The 19,593-nt window shown below is 48.1% G+C and overlaps 1 protein-coding gene across 10 annotated transcripts in view; it reads left to right on the top strand.

Annotated features, from left to right (window-relative positions):
- SRRM1 (serine and arginine repetitive matrix 1) overlaps positions 1–19,593 on the top strand; it is a 256,992-nt gene that overhangs the window by 69,253 nt on the left and 168,146 nt on the right. For 8 of the 10 annotated variants that reach the window (XM_063954154.1, XM_063954149.1, XM_063954148.1 and 5 more), the window contains 5 exons: positions 987–1,157; positions 1,938–2,041; positions 2,128–2,328; positions 8,517–8,699; positions 9,087–9,206. In XM_063954154.1, coding sequence (XP_063810224.1) covers positions 987–1,157; positions 1,938–2,041; positions 2,128–2,328; positions 8,517–8,699; positions 9,087–9,206 — 779 coding nt within the window. Of the gene's footprint in view, positions 1–316; positions 486–986; positions 1,158–1,937; positions 2,042–2,127; positions 2,329–8,516; positions 8,700–9,086; positions 9,207–19,593 lie in introns of all 10 variants that reach the window. The other 2 variants (XM_063954156.1, XM_063954155.1) reach the window with 2 other exon arrangements.

Below are 19,593 nucleotides of genomic sequence, written 5' to 3'. Positions count from 1 at the left end.
AAAAGCTGTTGGTCCAGAGATCGGTTGGACACTATCATACTTTGTTCTCAAAGATAAGCGCGCCTTCCATATTTTTTTTTATTGAAGTTGCAGTGAGGTACTCGCATCTTCCTTAATATAAACAGTAGTAATAGACGGAAATTGTTTAAGTAGTTTCCATTATTTAAAAAAAAATGGATAGGTAGAATTAAATATACGTTTTAAGTAACTTTCATTGTTGTGTTAATTTTGAAGCATGAGTTTAAAGAGTAGATCTTTGATAAAATTTATTTGTGGCTGTGTACTCATTATTGCTTGTTCATTTTTTGCAATTTAGATAAATGATATAACATTATACTCAAGGTGGTTGAGTTGCTGTAGGCAGTCGGAAGCAAGCCAAGCGAACACCTTTCTCTCCAGGGGGACTTGGAGATACCCAAAACCTCCCCCAAGGTTCCAAGAAGAAGCTGAAGACTGCTGGAATCTGTACTTTGTGCTGATGCAATGTGCTTGTCACATGGAGACATATTGCTTGACTATGCACCTAATTTGTCACACTGCCCAGTAATGTCGACAATTTAGCCTTTTAAGCCTTTGTGGACCATACCTCTTTTTTCCACATGTTACTTACCAGTGTAGTCAATTACAGTACAAATTGCAGGGACATGCATGAAATACTTTTGTAGCTTACAAAGTTTATAGTAAGTTATTCTTCTAGTGATAAGTATCTGCATTTATCAGCATGTAGGGTGGACTCTACAAAGACAGATGAGTAGAATGCGAAAATCTTGGCAACCTCCACAAAGGATTAACAGGCTGTTTGTTTAGGCAAGATATTAGGTCTTTGGCGAAATGAAAGCTGTAAAGTCCTAGGGAAAGCTAAGTATTTTCCCACAACTGTATAAACTAGTTTTCTATAAGCTGCCATATAAGGAAAGCGCGCACACACATACTGGGCATTCTTTTCAGTACTCACCTGTAAATCTTCCTGTTGCTTCCTTTTTCAGAACCCAGACTCCAAAATGATGCAGATTAACCTGACTGGCTTTTTAAATGGCAAGAATGCCCGTGAATTTATGGGAGAGTTATGGCCACTTCTTTTGAGTGCTCAGGAAAATATTGCTGGTATCCCAACAGCATTCCTTGAACTAAAGAAAGAAGAAATAAAGCAGAGACAAGTATGTGTATTTGGGATGTGGCTGGGTAAAAGGGCCTTGCTGTCTCCTGGTATGTTAGCATCTGACTGTAGTAAATATTGAAAATGTGAAAGGATCCAAATGAAAATGCATCCATCCCATGGAAACGATCTTATTTGAAGTCAGCAGGGCTCCAGTGGTAATGTTTTGCATCCAGTGGTAATGTTGTTAGATGTAAGGCAGTAGACATTATAGAGAGTGAATGGAGAAGTGCCTTTGGTTATCTTAAGAATGACAGCGGTGGGTTTGAATTGTGGAGAACAGTCCCCACAATTCTGAAAAAGGGGCATGGACATTGTAGTGAGAACATGGTGCATTTCCACCTCTGCTGGGGAGTGGTGGAATTAAATACAGAAGTGCTGGTTTTCACTAATCCCGTTAATGTTTGTTGATTTACAGTGTACCAATCACATACTTGTTAGTGCCAGCACTTTTGTGAGTTGAATCAATTAACGTGAATCCAGCCTATTCCCTAGGGAAACAATGTTACTGCTTCATGATATCTCAGTTGTCACAAGTTCCCAGTGAATTTCTAGGCTAGATTTTTTATCAACTCACTAAATATCTGCTTCTGCTGTGTGTATAGTTTTCTGGGGACAGTTTATTTAGAGACTATGTTTATGAGTACTTCGATTATGATAATTTCACATATTTGTAAAACTGAATGCAGAAATAAGTAGTGGTATATTTACAAAATGCTTACGAATGTTGGCACCTTTTGTTGATTTTTATTCTGTTCCCCCACCACCTGTCACATTTCAGATTGAACAAGAGAAGTTGTCATCTCTGAAGAAACAAGATGATGACAAAGATAGAAGGGACAAAGATGAAAGAGACAAAAGAGATCGATCCAGAAGCCCACGAAGGTACCTTTGTGGTTTTCGGTTTCCTTGATTGTTGTCAGTATATTGGTGTAGTTGCTGATATATTTATTGCCTTTTATTTATTCTAGGCGCAAATCCAGGTCATCTTCGCCACGGAGGAGATCTCCAGGCAGAAGAGAGAGGAAGAGAAGCCACTCTCATTCACCCCGACACAAGACAAAAAGTCCTAGCCCTTCTCCGGTTTTTGAGAAGGAAGAGCCAGAGATACAGGAACCAGAGCCGTCTCTTAAAGTGAAAGAACCATCTGTACAAGAGGCAACGTCAACTAGGTAAAACTACTGTTTTAGATTAGTAGTAGGTTTCAAATCAGTTATATGGTTAAAATAATGTAGACACTCAAACCGTTATACCCATGTGTTGGTTGAACATCTAATCCCAAAACCTCTTTTTCTCTATCGTCCTTGTGGATGCTGGGGTTCCTGAAAGGACCATGGGGAATAGCGGCTCCGCAGGAGACAGGGCACAAAAAGTAAAGCTTTCCGATCAGGTGGTGTGCACTGGCTCCTCCCCCTATGACCCTCCTCCAGACTCCAGTTAGATTTTTGTGCCCGGCCGAGAAGGGTGCAATCTAGGTGGCTCTCCTAAAGAGCTGCTTAGAGAAAGTTTAGCTTAGGTTTTTTATTTTACAGTGAGTCCTGCTGGCAACAGGATCACTGCAACGAGGGACTTAGGGGAGAAGGAGTGAACTCACCTGCGTGCAGGATGGATTGGCTTCTTGGCTACTGGACATCAGCTCCAGAGGGACGATCACAGGTACAGCCTGGATGGTCACCGGAGCCGCGCCGCCGGCCCCCTTGCAGATGCTGAAGTAAGAAGAGGTCCAGAATCGGCGGCTGAAGACTCCTGCAGTCTTCTAAAGGTAGCGCACAGCACTGCAGCTGTGCGCCATTTTCCTCTCGGCACACTTCACACGGCAGTCACTGAGGGTGCAGGGCGCTGGGAGGGGGGCGCCCTGGGAGGCAAATGAAAACCTTTTTTGGCGAAAAATACCTCACATATAGCCCCCAGAGGCTATATGGAGATATTTAACCCCTGCCAAGATTCACTAAATAGCGGGAGACGAGCCCGCCGAAAAAGGGGCGGGGCCTATCTCCTCAGCACACAGCGCCATTTTCTCTCACAGAAAGCCTGGAGAGAAGGCTCCCAGGCTCTCCCCTGCACTGCACTACAGAAACAGGGTTAAAACAGAGAGGGGGGGCACTGATTTTGGCGATATTGAGATATATATAAAGATGCTATAAGGGAAAACACTTATATAAGGTTGTCCCTATATAATTATAGCGTTTTGGTGTGTGCTGGCAAACTCTCCCTCTGTCTCCCCAAAGGGCTAGTGTGGGTCCTGTCCTCTGTCAGAGCATTCCCGGTGTGTGTGCTGTGTGTCGGTACGTGTGTGTCGACATGTATGAGGACGATGTTGGTGAGGAGGCGGAGAAATTGCCTGTAATGGTGATGTCACTCTCTAGGGAGTCGACACCGGAATGGATGGCTTATTTAGGGAATTACGTGAGAATGTCAACACGCTGCAAGGTCGGTTGACGACGTGAGACGGCCGACAAACTATTAGTACCGGTCCAGGCGTCTCAGAAACACCGTCAGGGGCGTTAAAAACGCCCATTTACCTCAGTCGGTCGACACAGACACGGACACTGAATCCAGTGTCGACGGTGAATAAACAAACGTATTTCTCATTAGGGCCACACGTTAAGGGCAATGAAGGAGGTGTTGCATATTTCTGATACTACAAGTACCACAAAAAAAGGTATTATGTGGGAGTGAAAAAACTACCTGTATTTTTTCCTGAATCAGATAAAATAAAATGAAGTGTGTGATGATGCGTGGGGTTACCCCGATAGCAAATATTGGCGTTATACCCTTTCCCGCCAGAAATTAGGGCGCGTTGGGAAACACCCCTTAGGGTGATAAGGCGCTCACACGCTTATCAAGTGGCGTTACCGTCTCCAGATACGGCCGCCCTCAAGGAGCCAGCTGATAGGAAGCTGGAAAGATATCCTAAAAAGTATATACACACATACGGTGGTTATACTGCGACCAGCGATCGCCATCAGCCTGGAGATGCAGTGCTGGGTTGGCTTGGTCGGATTCCCTGACTGAAAATATTTTATTCATATAGAGCATTTAATAGGATGCATTCTATATATATGTACGTGAGATGCACAGAGGGATATTTGCTCTCTGGCATCAAGATAAGTACGTTGTCCATATCACCCAGAAGATGTCATGGACACGACAGTGGTCAGGTGATACAGATCCCATACGGCACATGGAAGTATTGCCGTATAAAGGGAAGGAGTTAGTTGGGGTCGGTCCATCGGACCTGGGGACCACGGCAACAGCTGGGAAATCCAACCTTTTTACCCCAAGTTACATCTCAGCTGAAAAAGACACCGTCTTTTCAGCCTCAATCCTTCCTTTCCCATGAGGGCATGCAGGCAAAAGGCCAGTCATATCTGCCCAGACATAGAGGTAAGGGAAGTAGACTGCAGCAGGCAGCCCCTTCCCAGGAAAAGAAGCCCTCCACCGCGTCTGCCAAGTCCTCAGCATGACGCTGGGGCCATGCAAGCGGACTCAAGGTGGGGGGGTAGTCTCAAGAGTCTCAGCGCGCAGTGGGATCACTCGCAGGTTGACCCCTAGATAGTACAAGTATTATCCCAGGGGTACAGATTGGAGAGTCGAGACATCTTCTCCTCGCAGGTTTCTGAAGTCTGCTTTACCAACGGCTCCCTCCGACAGGGAGGCAGCATTGGAAAAAATTCACAAGCTGTATATCCAGCAGGTGATAATCAAAGTACCCCTCCTACAACAAGGAAAAGGGTATTATTTTTCCACACTATATTGTGGTACTGACGCCAGACGGCTTGGTGAGACATAGTCTAAACTGAAATCTTTGAACACTTACATAAAAGGTTCAAATCGAGATGGAGTCACTCAGAGCAGTGATAGCGAACCGGAAAAAAGGGGACTATATGGTGTCCCTGGACATCAAGGATTACCTCCATGTCCAAATTTGCCCTTCTCAACAAGGGTACCTCTGGTTCGTGGTACAGAACTGTCAATATCAGTTTCAGACGATGCCGTTTGAATTATCCACGGCACCCCGGGCCTTTTACCAAGGTAATGGCCGAAAAGATGTTTCTTCAAAGAAAAAAGGCATCTAAATTATCCCTTACTTGGACGATATCCTGAAAAGGGCAAGTTCCAGAGAACAGTTGGAGGTCGGAAGAGCACTATCTAAAGTAGTTCTACGACAGCACGACTGGATTCTAAATATTCCAAGAATCGCAGCTGTTTTCCGACGATACGTCTGCTGTTCCTAGGAATGATTCTGGGCATAGTCCAGAAAAAGGTGTTCCTCCGGGAGGAAAAAGCCAAGGAGTTATTCGACCTAGTCAGAAACCTCCTAAAACCAGGCCAAGTATCAGTGCATCAATGCACAGGAGTCCTGGGAAAAATGGTGGCTTCTTACGAAGCGATTCCATTCGGCAGATCTCAGGGGATTTGCTGGACGAATGGTCCGGATCGCATTTTCAGATGCATCAGCGGATAATCCTGTCTCCAAGGACAAGGGTGTCTCTTCTGTGGGGGCTGCAGAGTGCTCATCTTTTAGAGGGCAGCACACTCAGCATTCAGGACTGTGTTCTGGGGACCACGGATACCAGCCTGAGAGGCTGGGGAGTAGTCACACAGGGAAAAAATTTCCAAGGAAGTGTGGTCAAGTCTGGAGACTTCTCTCCACATGAATATACTGGAGCTAAGGGCAATTTACAATGCTCTGAGCCTAGGAAGACTCCTGCTTCAAAGTCAACCGGTGCTGATCCAGTAGGACATCATCATGGCGGTCGCCCACGTTATCAGACGGGGCGACACAAGAAGCAGGAGGGCAATGACAGCAAGGATTCTTCGCTGGGCGGAAAATCATGTGATAACACTGTCAGCAGTGTTCATTCCGGGAGTGGGCAACTGGGAAGATTTCCTCAGCATAAATGAATTCCACCCGGAAAAGTGGAAAATTAATCTGGAAGTTTCCACATGATTGTAAACCGTTGGGAAAGACCAAAGGTGGTTATGATGGCGTCCCACCTGAAGCGCCAGGTCAAGAGACACTCAGGCAATAGCTGGGACGCTCTGGTAACACCGTCGGTGTACCAGTCGGTGTATGTGTTCCATCCTCTGCTTTTCATACCCAATGTATTGAAAATGATAGGAAGGAGAGGAGTAAGAACTATACTCGTGGCTCCGGTTTGGCCAAGAAGGACTTGGTTCCCGGAACTTCAAGAGATACTAAGAAGGGTCTTGATTCGGCAAGAACCGTGTCTGTTCCGGGACTTACCGCAGCTGCGTTGACGCCAAGGCGGGTGAACGCCGGATCCTAAGGGAAAGAGGCATTCCGGAAGAGGTCATCCCTACCCTGGTCAGAGCCAGGAAGGAGGTGACCGCACAACATTATCACCACTTAGGTGAAAATATGTGCCAGGGTGTGAGTCCAGGAGGCTCCACGGAAGAATTTCAACTAGGTTAATTTCTACATTTCCTGCAAACAGGAGTGTCTATGGGTCTCAAATTGGGTCCATTAAGGTTCAAATTTCGGCCTGTTGATTTTCTTCCAGAAAGAAATTGGCTTCAGTTCCTGAAGTCCAGAAGTTGTTAAGGGAGTACTGCATATACAGCCCCTTTGATGTCTCCAGTGGCACTGGGCGATCTCAACGTAGTTTTGGGATTCCTAAAAAATCACATTGGTTTAAACAACTCAAATCTGTGGATTTGATATATCTCACATGGAAAATGACCATGCTGTTGGTCCTGGCCTCGGCCAGGCGAGTGTCAGAATTGGCGGCTTTATCTCACAAAGCCATATCTGATTGTCCATTCGGACAGAGCAAAGCTGCGGACTCGTCCCCAGTTTCTCCTTAAGGTGGTGTCAGCGTTTCACCTGAACCAACTTATTGTGGTACCTGCGGCTACTAGGGACTTGGAGGACTCCAAGTTGCTGGATGTTATCAGGGCCCTGAAAATATAGTTTCCAGGTTGGCTGGAGTCAGGAAATCTGACTTGCTGTTTATCCTGTATGCACCCAACAATGCTGGGTGCTTCTGCTTCTAAGCAGTCGATTGCTCGTGGGATTGGTAGCACAATTCAACTTGCACATTCTGTGGCAGGCCTGCCACAGTCTAAATCTGTTAAGGCCCATTCCACAAGGAAGGTGGGCTCATCTTGGGCGGCTGCCCGAGGGGTCTCGGCATTACAACTTTGCCGAGCAGCTACGTGGTCGGGGGAGAACACGTTTGTAAAATTCTACAAATTTGATACCCTGGCAAAAGAGGACCTGGAGTACTCTCATTCGGTGCTGCAGAGTCATCCGCACTCTCCCGCCCGTTTGGGAGCTTTGGTATAATCCCCATGGTCCTTTCAGGAACCCCAGCATCCACAAGGACGATAGAGAAAATAAGAATTTACTTACCGATAATTCTATTTCTCGGAGTCCGTAGTGGATGCTGGGCGCCCATCCCAAGTGCGGATTATCTGCAATACTTGTACATAGTTATTGCTAACTAAATCGGGTTATTGTTGTTGTGAGCCATCTTTTCAGAGGCTCCGCTGTTATCATACTGTTAACTGGGTTCAGATCACAGGTTGTACAGTGTGATTGGTGTGGCTGGTATGAGTCTTACCCGGGATTCAAAATTCCTCCCTTATTGTGTACGCTCGTCCGGGCACAGTACCTAACTGGAGTCTGGAGGAGGGTCATAGGGGGAGGAGCCAGTGCACACCACCTGATCGGAAAGCTTTACTTTTTGTGCCCTGTCTCCTGCGGAGCCGCTATTCCCCATGGTCCTTTCAGGAACCCCAGCATCCACTACGGACTCCGAGAAATAGAATTATCGGTAAGTAAATTCTTATTTTAATACGGAGTTGGTTCCACTTTGTTCCTATAACAGCCTCCACTTTTCTGGGAGGTCTTTACTCTACTCTAGTACAGTGGTTCCCAAAGATGTTTGTATCGTGGCACCCTAGGGTATCAGAATTTTTTCACAGCACCCCTAAGCCAAAAGTGTCTTATTGAGAAATACAGAAAAAAAATCTTAAAGTAAATTGTGTTTTATATGTTATCCTTGGGTTCAGTTATGTGGTGAGGGATGGGATTGACTTTTTTTTTATTTGGCCGCATTTTATGATTGTAAGCAAATGGGAACTGGTTTTGTCTATTACATTGACTGTAAATGATTTTAATTGGTCCTGGACCACCAACCCGGGACCCCCCTGCAAGTGCCCTGAGATACCCCAGGGTGCCTTAGGCACACCGTTAAAGAAACCACTGCACTAGAGACAGAACTATGGTGATATACATATATCTTTAGACATTGATATACAGTATATAAATTAGATATATATTTTTGTTTTATGTATTTTAGTTATTTTTATTACATTTGCTCTCTCCCAGTGATATTCTGAAGTCCACCAAACCAGAACCTGTCCCTGATACCAAGGATACATCACCAGAACCAAATTCTCGTAAAACTAAAGAGAAAGAGAGACATCGCCACAGGTCTCGCTCACGCTCGAAATCAAAGTCTCGTTCACCTTCCCATTCAAGGCCACGAAGACGGCATCGTTCCAGATCAAGGTAAATATTAGATAATGTAAGAATGTGTGTTTATAGTGGGACATTTATGCACATCAGTGCTCTTCATACATGTGAATTACCTGTAGTTAAATCTAGTTGAGTACCCTCATCCTTACCTGGAAATATGTAGTTTGCCAATTTATCAAAGCCTACAGTTTCTTTCCTACAGTATTTAATCTCTTTAATTCGCACACTGATTCACCGATGTTGGCCCTTCCCTCCCCCTATGGATTGCTCTTGTGAGCAGAGCCCTTTCTCATTTGCTCTTCTTTGGGTTTGTTTGTTTGTTTGTTTTTAGTTTTTTCTTCCCCTCATTCTTGCCATCATCCTTCACCCAATCCCAATAAAATAATTATATATCTATTGATAACTGTTTAATTTTAATAGGTCTTACAGCCCAAGAAGACGACCTAGCCCCCGACGTAGACCATCTCCACGAAGGAGGAGCCCCCCTCGACGAATGCCTCCACCACCGAGACACAAAAGAAGCAGAAGTCCAGTTAGACGGTAAATATTAATGCTAGCATAACCTCACCTCATCAAAATAATTATGTGGATTCTGTGCTCAGTGTTTCTCTGACGTCCTAAGTGGATGCTGGGACTCCGTAAGGACCATGGGGAATAGCGGCTCCGCAGGAGACTGGGCACAACTAAAAGAAAGCTTTTGGTCTACCTGGTGTGCACTGGCTCCTCCCTCTATGACCCTCCTCCAGACCTCAGTTAGAATCTTGTGTCCGGCTGAGCTGGATGCACACTAGGAGCTCTCCTGAGCTCCTAGAAAAGAAAGTATATTTTAGGTTTTTTTATTTTCAGTGAGATCTGCTGGCAACAGACTCACTGCTACGAGGGACTAAGGGGAGAAGAAGCGAACCTACCTGCTTTCAGCTAGCTTGGGCTTCTTAGGCTACTGGACACCATTAGCTCCAGAGGAATCGAACACAGGGCCCGACCTCGATCGTCCGGAGCCGCGCCGCCGTCCCCCTTACAGAGCCAGAAGCAAGAAGATGGTCCTGAAAATCGGCGGCAGAAGACTTTGGTCTTCAACAAGGTATCGCACAGCACTGCAGCTGTGCGCCATTGCTCCTCATGCACACCTCACACTCCGGACACTGATGGGTGCAGGGCGCTGGGGGGGGGGGGGGGGGGCGCCCTGAGCAGCAATATTAACACCTTGGCTGGCAAAATAATCACAATATATAGTCCTAGAGGCTATATATGTGAAAAATACCCCTGCCAGAGATCCATAAAAAGCGGGAGAAGCCCGCCGAAAAAGGGGCGGGGCTATCTCCCTCAGCACACTGGCGCCATTTTTCCCTCACAGCTCCGCTGGAAGGATCGCTCCCAGGCTCTCCCCTGCAGTTTCAAGACTACAAAGGGTAAAAAAGAGAGGGGGGCACTAAATTTAGGCGCAGCAGTATATATATAAGTAGCTATAAGGGTAAATCACTCAGTTATAGTGTTCATCCCTGTGTTATATAGCGCTCTGGTGTGTGCTGGCATACTCTCTCTGTCTCCCCAAAGGGCTTTGTGGGGTCCTGTCCTCTGTCAGAGCATTCCCTGTGTGTGTGCGGTGTGTCGGTACGGCTGTGTCGACATGTTTGATGAGGAGGCTTATGTGGAGGCGGAGCAGATGCCGATAAATGTGATGTCACCCCCTGCGGGGCCGACACCTGAGTGGATGGACTTGTGGAAGGAATTACGTGAAAGTGTCAACTCCTTACACAAAAACTTTGACGACATACCAAATATGTGACAGCCGGCTTCTCAGCCTGTGCCTGCCCAGGCGTTTCAAAAGCTATCAGGGGCTCTAAAACGCCCGCTACCTCAGATGGCAGACACAGATGTCGACACGGATACTGACTCCAGTGTCGACGACGATGAGACTAATGTAACTTCCAATAGGGCCACACGTTACATGATTGAGGCAATGAAAAATGTGTTGCACATTTCTGATGTTACCCCAGGAACCACAAAAAAGGGTATTATGTTTGGAGAGAAAAAACTACCAGTAGTTTTTCCTCCATCTGAGGAATTAAATGAAGTGTGTGAAGAAGCGTGGGCTTCCCCCGATAAGAAACTGGTAATTTCTAAAAGGTTACTAATGACGTACCCTTTCCCGCCAGAGGATAGGTCACGTTTGGAAACATCCCCTAGGGTGGATAAAGCGCTCACACGCTTGTCAAAGAAGGTGGCACTACCGTCTCCGGATACGGCCGCCCTAAAGGAGCCTGCTGATAGGAAGCAGGAGGCTATCCTTAAGTCTGTATATACACACACAGGTATTATACTGAGACCAGCTATTGCTTCAGCATGGATGTGCAGTGCTGCAGCTGCGTGGTCAGATTCCCTGTCGGAAAATATCGATACCCTAGACAGGGACACTATATTGCTAACCGTAGAGCATATTAAAGACGCAGTCTTATACATGAGAGATGCACAGAGGGATATTTGCCGGCTGGCATCTAAAATAAGTGCAATGTCCATTTCTGCCAGGAGAGGGTTATGGACTCGGCAGTGGACAGGTGATGCAGATTCTAAAAGGCACATGGAAGTTTTGCCTTATAAGGGTGAGGAGGAGTTCGGGGATGGTCTCTCGGACCTCGTTTCCACAGCAACAGCTGGGAAGTCAGCATTTTTACCCCATGTTCCCTCACAGCCAAAGAAAGCACCGTATTATCAGGTACAGTCCTTTCGGCCCCATAAGGGTAAGCGGGTTAAAGGCGCGTCCTTTCTGCCCAGAGGCAGAGGTAGAGGGAAAAAGCTGCAGCATACAGCCAGTTCCCAGGAGCAAAAGTCCTCCCCCCGCTTCCTCCAAGTCCACCGCATGACGCTGGGGCTCCACAGGCGGAGCCAGGTACGGTGAGGGCCCGTCTCAAAAACTTCAGCAATCAGTGGGCTCGCTCACGGGTGGATCCCTGGATCCTTCAAGTAGTATCTCAGGGGTACAAGCTGGAATTCGAGACGTCTCCCCCCCTGCCGTTTCTTCAAATCTGCCTTGCCAACAACTCCCTCAGGCAGGGAGGCAGTGCTAGAGGCAATTCACAAGCTGTATTCCCAGCAGGTGATAGTCAAGGTGCCCCTCCTTCAACAAGGACGGGGTTACTATTCCACAATGTTTGTGGTACCGAAACCGGACGGTTCGGTGAGACCCATTTTAAATTTGAAATCCTTGAACACATATATAAAAAAAATTCAAGTTCAAGATGGAATCGCTCAGGGCGGTTATTGCAAGCCTGGACGAGGGGGATTACATGGTATCACTGGACATCAAGGATGCTTACCTGCATGTCCCCATTTACCATCCTCACCAGGAGTACCTCAGATTTGTGGTACAGGATTGTCATTACCAATTCCAGACGTTGCGGTTTGGTCTGTCCACAGCACCGAGGGTATTTACCAAGGTAATGGCCGAAATGATGATACTCCTTCGAAAAAAGGGAGTTTTAATTATCCCGTACTTGGACGATCTCCTGATAAAGGCGAGGTTGGGGTAGCACTATCTCGGGAGGTGCTACAACAGCACGGTTGGATTCTAAATATTCCAAAGTCACAGCTGGTCCCTACGACACGTCTACTGTTCCTGGGGATGGTTCTGGACACAGAACAGAAAAAAGTGTTTCTCCCGGAGGAGAAGGCCAAGGAGCTGTCCTCTAGTCAGAGGCCTCCTAAAACCAAAACAGGTGTCGGTGCATCACTGCACGCGAGTCCTGGGAAAAATGGTAGCTTCCTACGAAGCAATTCCATTCGGCAGGTTCCATGCAAGAACCTTTCAGTGGGACTTGTTGGACAAGTGGTCCGGATCGCATCTTCAGATGCATCGGCTGATAACCCTGTCTCCAAGGACCAGGGTGTCTCTGCTGTGGTGGCTGCAAAGTGCTCATCTTCAAGAGGGCCGCAGATTCGGCATGCAGGACTGGGTCCTGGTGACCACGGATGCCAGCCTTCGAGGCTGGGGGGCAGTCACACAGGGAAGAAACTTCCAAGGACTATGGTCAAGTCAGGAGACTTCCCTACACATAAATATTCTGGAACTGAGGGCCATTTTCAATGCCCTAAGTCAGGCAAAACCCCTGCTTCAAAACCAGCCGGTACTGATCCAGTCAGACAACATCACGGCAGTTGCCCATGTAAACCGACAGGGCGGCACAAGAAGCAGGACGGCGATGGCAGAAGCCACAAGGATTCTCCGATGGGCGGAAAATCACGTGTTGGCACTGTCGGCAGTGTTCATTCCGGGAGTGGACAACTGGGAAGCAGACTTCCTCAGCAGGCACGACCTCCACCCGGGAGAGTGGGTACTTCATCCAGAAGTCTTCCAACTGATTGTAAACAGTTGGGAAAGGCCACAGGTGGACATGATGGCGTCCCGCCTAAACAAAAAGCTAGAAAGATATTGCGCCAGGTCAAGAGACCCTCAGGCGATAGCTGTGGACGCTCTAGTGACACCGTGGGTGTACCGGTCGGTTTATGTGTTCCCTCCTCTTCCTCTCATACCCAAGGTACTGAGGATAATAAGGAGAAGAGGAGTAAGAACTATACTCATTGTTCCGGATTGGCCAAGAAGAGCTTGGTACCCGGAACTTCAAGAAATGATCTCAGAGGACCCATGGCCTCTGCCGCTCAGACAGGACCTGCTGCAGTAGGGGCCCTGTCTGTTCCAAGACTTACCGCGGCTGCGTTTGACGGCATACGGTTGAACACCGGATCCTGAAGGAAAAGGGCATTCCGGAGGAAGTCATTCCTACGCTGATTAAAGCTAGGAAAGAAGTGACCGCAAACCATTATCACCGCATTTGGCGAAAATATGTTGCGTGGTGTGAGGCCAGGAAGGCCCCAACGGAGGAATTTCAGCTGGGCCGTTTTCTGCACTTCATACAGTCAGGGGTGACTATGGGCCTAAACTTGGGTTCCATTAAGGTCCAGATTTCGACTCTATCGATTTTCTTCCAGAGAGAACTGGCTTCACTACCTGAAGTTCAGACTTTTGTTAAGGGAGTGCTGCATATTCAGCCCCCTTTTGTGCCTCCAGTGGCACCTTGGGATCTCAACGTGGTGTTGGATTTCCTAAAGTCACATTGGTTTGAGCCACTTAAAACCGTGGAATTAAAATATCTCACGTGGAAAGTGGTCATGCTGTTGGCCTTGGCTTCGGCCAGGCGTGCGTCAGAATTGGCGGCTTTGTCATGTAAAAGCCCTTATCTGATTTGTCATATGGATAGGGCAGAATTGAGGACTCGTCCCCAGTTTCTCCCTAAGGTGGTATCAGCCTTTCATTTGAACCAACCTATCGTGGTGCCTGCGGCTACTAAAGACTTGGAGGCTTCCAAGTTGTTGGACGTAGTCAGGGCCCTGAAAATTTATGTTTCCAGGACAGCTAGTGTCAGGAAAACTGACTCGTTGTTTATCCTGTATGCACCCAACAAGCTGGGTGCTCCTGCTTCAAAGCAGACTATTGCTCGCTGGATCTGTAGTACGATTCAGCTTGCACATTCTGCGGCTGGACTGCCGCATCCTAAATCAGTGAAAGCCCATTCCACGAGGAAGGTGGGCTCTTCTTGGGCGGCTGCCCGAGGGGTCTCGGCTCTACAACTTTGCCGAGCAGCTACTTGGTCGGGGTCAAACACATTTGCTAATTCTACAAGTTTGACACCCTGGCTGAGGAGGACCTAGAGTTTGCCCATTCGGTGCTGCAGAGTCATCCGCACTCTCCCGCCCGTTTGGGAGCTTTGGTATAATCCCCATGGTCCTTACGGAGTCCCAGCATCCACTTAGGACATCAGAGAAAATAAGATTTTACTCACCGGTAAATCTATTTCTCGTAGTCCGTAGTGGATGCTGGGCGCCCATCCCAAGTGCGGATTGTCTGCAATACTTGTATATAGTTATTGTTTAAAGGGTTATTGTTGAGCCATCTGTTGAGAGGCTCAGTTATTGTTCATACTGTTAACTGGGTATAGTATCACGAGTTATACGGTGTGATTGGTGTGGCTGGTATGAGTCTTACCCGGGATTCAAAATCCTTCCTTATTGTGTCAGCTCTTCCGGGCACAGTATCCTAACTGAGGTCTGGAGGAGGGTCATAGAGGGAGGAGCCAGTGCACACCAGGTAATACCAAAAGCTTTCTTTTAGTTGTGCCCAGTCTCCTGCGGAGCCGCTATTCCCCATGGTCCTTACGGAGTCCCAGCATCCACTACGGACTACGAGAAATGGTTTTACCGGTGAGTAAAATCTTATTTTTTAACCTGTAGCTGGATGCCGCTAATACTGGAAAATTCCTGCCTCCTGATTGTAAGGTGTGGAAATTTAGTCCAAACACTTCATGTATAGTGGTGAGCAAAAGTGTTTGCATCACTTGCACGTTCAGCATTTTTCCTGGCTTGAGTAATAGTGTAATGTGTTATATATATTTCTCTAACGTCCTGGTGGATGCTGGGGACTCCGTAAAGACCATGGGGAATAGACGGGCTCCACAGGAGACTGGGCACTCTAAAGAAAGATTTAGTACTACCTGGTGTGCACTGGCTCCTCCCTCTATGCCCCTCCTCCAGACCTCAGTTAGAGTCTGTGCCCGGCCAGAGCTGGGTGCTTTTAGTGAGCTCTCCTGAGCTTGCTAATAAGAAAGTATTTTAGTTAGGTTTTTTTATTTTCAGAGAGCTTCTGCTGGCAACAGACTCTCTGCTACGTGGGACTGAGGGGAGAGAAGCAAACCTACTAACTGCGGCTAGGTTGCGCTTCTTAGGCTACTGGACACCATTAGCTCCAGAGGGATCGAACACAGGACCTGACCTTGTCGTCCGTTCCCGGAGCCGCGCCGCCGTCCCCCTCGCAGAGCCAGAAGTCAGAAGCAAGAAGACATCGAAATCGGCGGCAGAAGACTCCTGTCTTCACATGAGGTAGCGCACAGCACTGCAGCTGTGCGCCATTGCGCCCACACTACCCACACACTCCGGTCACTGTAGGGTGCGGGGCGCCCTGGGCAGCAATTAGGATACCTCTTGGCAAAAATACACATATATACAGCTGGGCACTGTATATATGTACGAGCCCCCGCCATTTTATTACACAGACCCGGGACTGAAGCCCGCCGCAGAGGGGACGGGGCCTTCTTCCTCAGCACTAACCAGCGCCATTTTCTCTTCGTAGCTCCGCTGAGAGGAAGCTCCCCAGGCTCTCCCCTGCAGTATCAAGGTAGAAAAATGGTAAAAAGAGAGGGGGGGCACATAAATTTAGGCGCAAAATTATCATAAACAGCAGCTACTGGGTAAACACTAAGTTACTGTGTAATCCCTGGGTTATATAGCGCTGGGGTTTGTGCTGGCATACTCACTCTCTGTCTCCCCAAAAGGCCTTGTGGGGTCCTGTCCTCAATTAGAGCATTCCCTGTGTGTGTGCGGTGTGTCGGTACGTTTGTGTCGACATGTTTGACGAGGACGGTTACGTGGAGGCAGAACAAGTGCAAGTGACTGGTGTCACCGCCGACGGCGCCGACACCTGATTGGATGGATATGTGGAAGGTGTTAAATGATAATGGAAGCTCCTTGCATAAAAGGTTGGATAATCAGTCAGGGTCTCAACCCGTGTCTGATTCTGCAGCTCAGAGGCCGTCAGGGTCTCAAAAGCGCCCACTATCCCAGTTGGTTGACACAGATGTCGACACGGATTCTGACTCCAGTGTCGATGACGATGAGGCAAAGTTGCAGCCTAAAATGACTAAAGCCATCCGATACATGATTATAGCAATGAAGGATGTATTGCATATACCGGAGGAAAACCCTGCCCCTGACAAAAGCAAGAGGTGACTTTTCCCCCTTCACATGAGTTAAATTAATTATGTGAAAAAGCATGGGATTCCCCCTTCACATGAGTTAAATTAATTATGTGAAAAAGCATGGGATTCCCCCGATAAGAAAGTGCTGATTTCCAAAAGGTTACTTATGGCGTACCCTTTCCTGCCAACGGACAGGATGCGCTGGGAATGCTCCCCTAGGGAAGATAAAGCTCTGACACGCTTATCTAAAAAGGTGGCCCTGCCGTCACAGGATACGGCCGCCCTGAAGGATCCTGTAGATAGGAAGCAGGAAAGTATCCTGAAGTCTGTTTATGCACACTCAGGTACTATACTGAGGCCGGCTATTGCGTCGGCCTGGATGTGTAGTGCTGTGGCAGCATGGACAGATAATCTGTCTGAGGAAATGGATATCTTAGACAAGGATACCATTTTACTGACCCTGGGGTATATAAAAGACGCTGTCCTATATAAGAGGGATGCCCAGAGGGACATTTGCCTACTGGGCTCTAGAATAAATGCTGTGGACTCTGCAATGGACAGGTGATGCCGACTCCAAAAAGCACATGGAGGTGTTACCTTACAAGGGTGAGGAATTGTTTGGGGACGGTGTCTCGGACCTAGTTTCCACAGCTACGGCTGGGAAGTCAAACTTTTTGCCATATATTCCCTCACAGCCTAAGAAAGCACCGTATTACCAAATGCAGTCCTTTCGATCACCGAGAAGCAAGAAGGTCAGAGGTGCGTCCTTTCTGGCCAGAGGCAGGGGTAGAGGAAAGAAGCTGCACAACACAGCTAGTTCCCAGGAACAGAAGTCCTCCCCGGCTTCCACTAAATACACCGCATGACGCTGGGGCTCCACAGGAGCCAGGAGCGGTGGGGGCGCGTCTCCGAAATTTCAGCCACCAGTGGGTTCGCTCACAGGTGGATCCCTGGGCTATACAGATTGTGTCTCAGGGATACAAGCTGGAATTCGAAGTGATGCCCCCTCACCGTTACCTCAAATCGGCCCTGCCAGCTTCCCCCATAGAAATGAAAGTAGTGTTAGCGGCAATTCACAAGTTATATCTCCAGCAGGTGGTGGTAAAGGTTCCCCTCCTTCAACAAGGAAGAGGATACTATTCCACAATGTTTCTGGTACCGAAACCGGACGGTTCGGTCAGACCCATATTGAATTTAAAATCCCTGAACATTTATCTGAAAAGATTCAAGTTCAAAATGGAATCGCTCAGAGCGGTCATTGCAAGCCTGGAAGAGGGGGATTTTATGGTGTCTCTGGACATCAAGGATGTGTACTTGCATGTCCCCATTTATCCACCTCATCAGGAGTACCTCAGGTTTGTGGTACAGGACTGTCATTACCAATTCCAGACGTTGCCGTTTGGCCTGTCCACGGCACAGAGAATATTTACCAAGGTGATGGCGGAAATGATAGTGCTCCTTCGGAAGCAAGGGGTTACGATTATCCCATACTTGGACGATCTCCTCATAAAGGCGAGGTCCAGGGAGCGGTTGCTGATCAGCGTAGCACTCTCTCAGGAAGTGTTGCAACGGCACGGCTGGATTCTGAATATTCCAAAGTCGCAGCTGATTCCTACGACGCATCTGCCCTTCCTGGGCATGATTCTGGACACAAACCAGAAAAGGGTGTTTCTCCCGGAGGAGAAGGCTCAGGAGCTCGTGACTCTGGTCAGAGGCCTCCTAAAACCAAAACAGGTATCGGTGCATCACTGCACGCGTGTCCTGGGAAAGATGGTGGCGTCATACGAAGCCATTCCCTTCGGCAGGTTCCATGCGAGGATCCTTCAGTGGGATCTGTTGGACAAGTGGTCCGGATCGCATCTTCAGATGCATCGGCTGATCACCCTGTCCCCCAGGGCCAGGGTGTCTCTTCTGTGGTGGCTGCAAAGTGCTCACCTCCTCGAGGGCCGCAGGTTCGGCATACAGGACTGGGTCCTGGTGACCACGGATGCAAGCCTCCGAGGATGGGGGGCAGTCCCTCAAGGCAGAAACTTCCAGGGGCTGTGGTCAAGTCAGGAGACTTGTCTGCACATCAATATCCTGGAACTAAGGGCCGTATACAACGCCCTGAGTCAAGCGGAGCCTCTGCTTCAAAACCAACCAGTGCTGATTAAGTCAGACAACATCACGGCAGTGGCCCATGTAAACAGCCAGGGCGGCACAAGAAGCAGGGTGGCAATGGCAGAAGCCACCAGGATTCTTCGTTGGGTGGAGAATCACGTACTAGCACTGTCAGCAGTGTTCATTCCGGGAGTGGACAACTGGGAAGCAGACTTCCTCAGCAGGCACGACCTCCACCCAGGAGAGTGGGGACTTCATCAAGAAGTCTTCACGCAGATTGCAAATCGATGGGAACTGCCACAGGTGGACATGATGGCGTCCCGTCTCAACAAAAAGCTAATAAGATATTGTGCCAGGTCAAGGGACCCTCGGGCGATAGCTGTGGACGCACTAGTAACACCGTGGGTGTTCCAGTCGGTCTATGTGTTTCCTCCTCTTCCTCTCATACCAAAAGTGCTGAGAATTGTAAGAAAAAGAGGAGTGAGAACAATACTCATTGTTCCGGATTGGCCAAGAAGGACTTGGTACCCGGAATTGCAAGAAATGCTCACAGAGGACCCGTGGCCTCTGCCTCTCAGACAGGACCTGTTACAACAAGGGCCCTGTCTGTTCCAAGACTTACCGCGGCTGCGTTTGACGGCATTGCGGTTGAAAGCCGGATCCTAGCGGAAAAAGGCATTCCGGATGAAGTTATTCCTACGCTGATAAAGGCTAGGAAGGATGTGACAGCAAAGCATTATCACCGTATATGGCGAAAATATGTTGCTTGGTGTGAGGCCAGGAAGGCCCCTACAGAGGAATTCCAGCTGGGTCGATTCCTGCACTTCCTACAGTCAGGAGTGACTATGGGCCTGAAATTAGGGTCCATAAAGGTCCAGATTTCGGCCCTATCCATTTTCTTCCAAAAAGAACTGGCTTCACTGCCTGAGGTTCAGATGTTTGTTAAGGGAGTGCTGCATATTCAGCCCCCTTTTGTGCCACCAGTGGCACCTTGGGATCTTAACGTGGTGTTGAGTTTCCTGAAA

This window comes from Pseudophryne corroboree, chromosome 2 (assembly GCF_028390025.1).
Source record: "Pseudophryne corroboree isolate aPseCor3 chromosome 2, aPseCor3.hap2, whole genome shotgun sequence".
Taxonomy (NCBI): domain Eukaryota; kingdom Metazoa; phylum Chordata; class Amphibia; order Anura; family Myobatrachidae; genus Pseudophryne; species Pseudophryne corroboree.
This window is presented reverse-complemented; position numbering and strand designations above follow the sequence as displayed.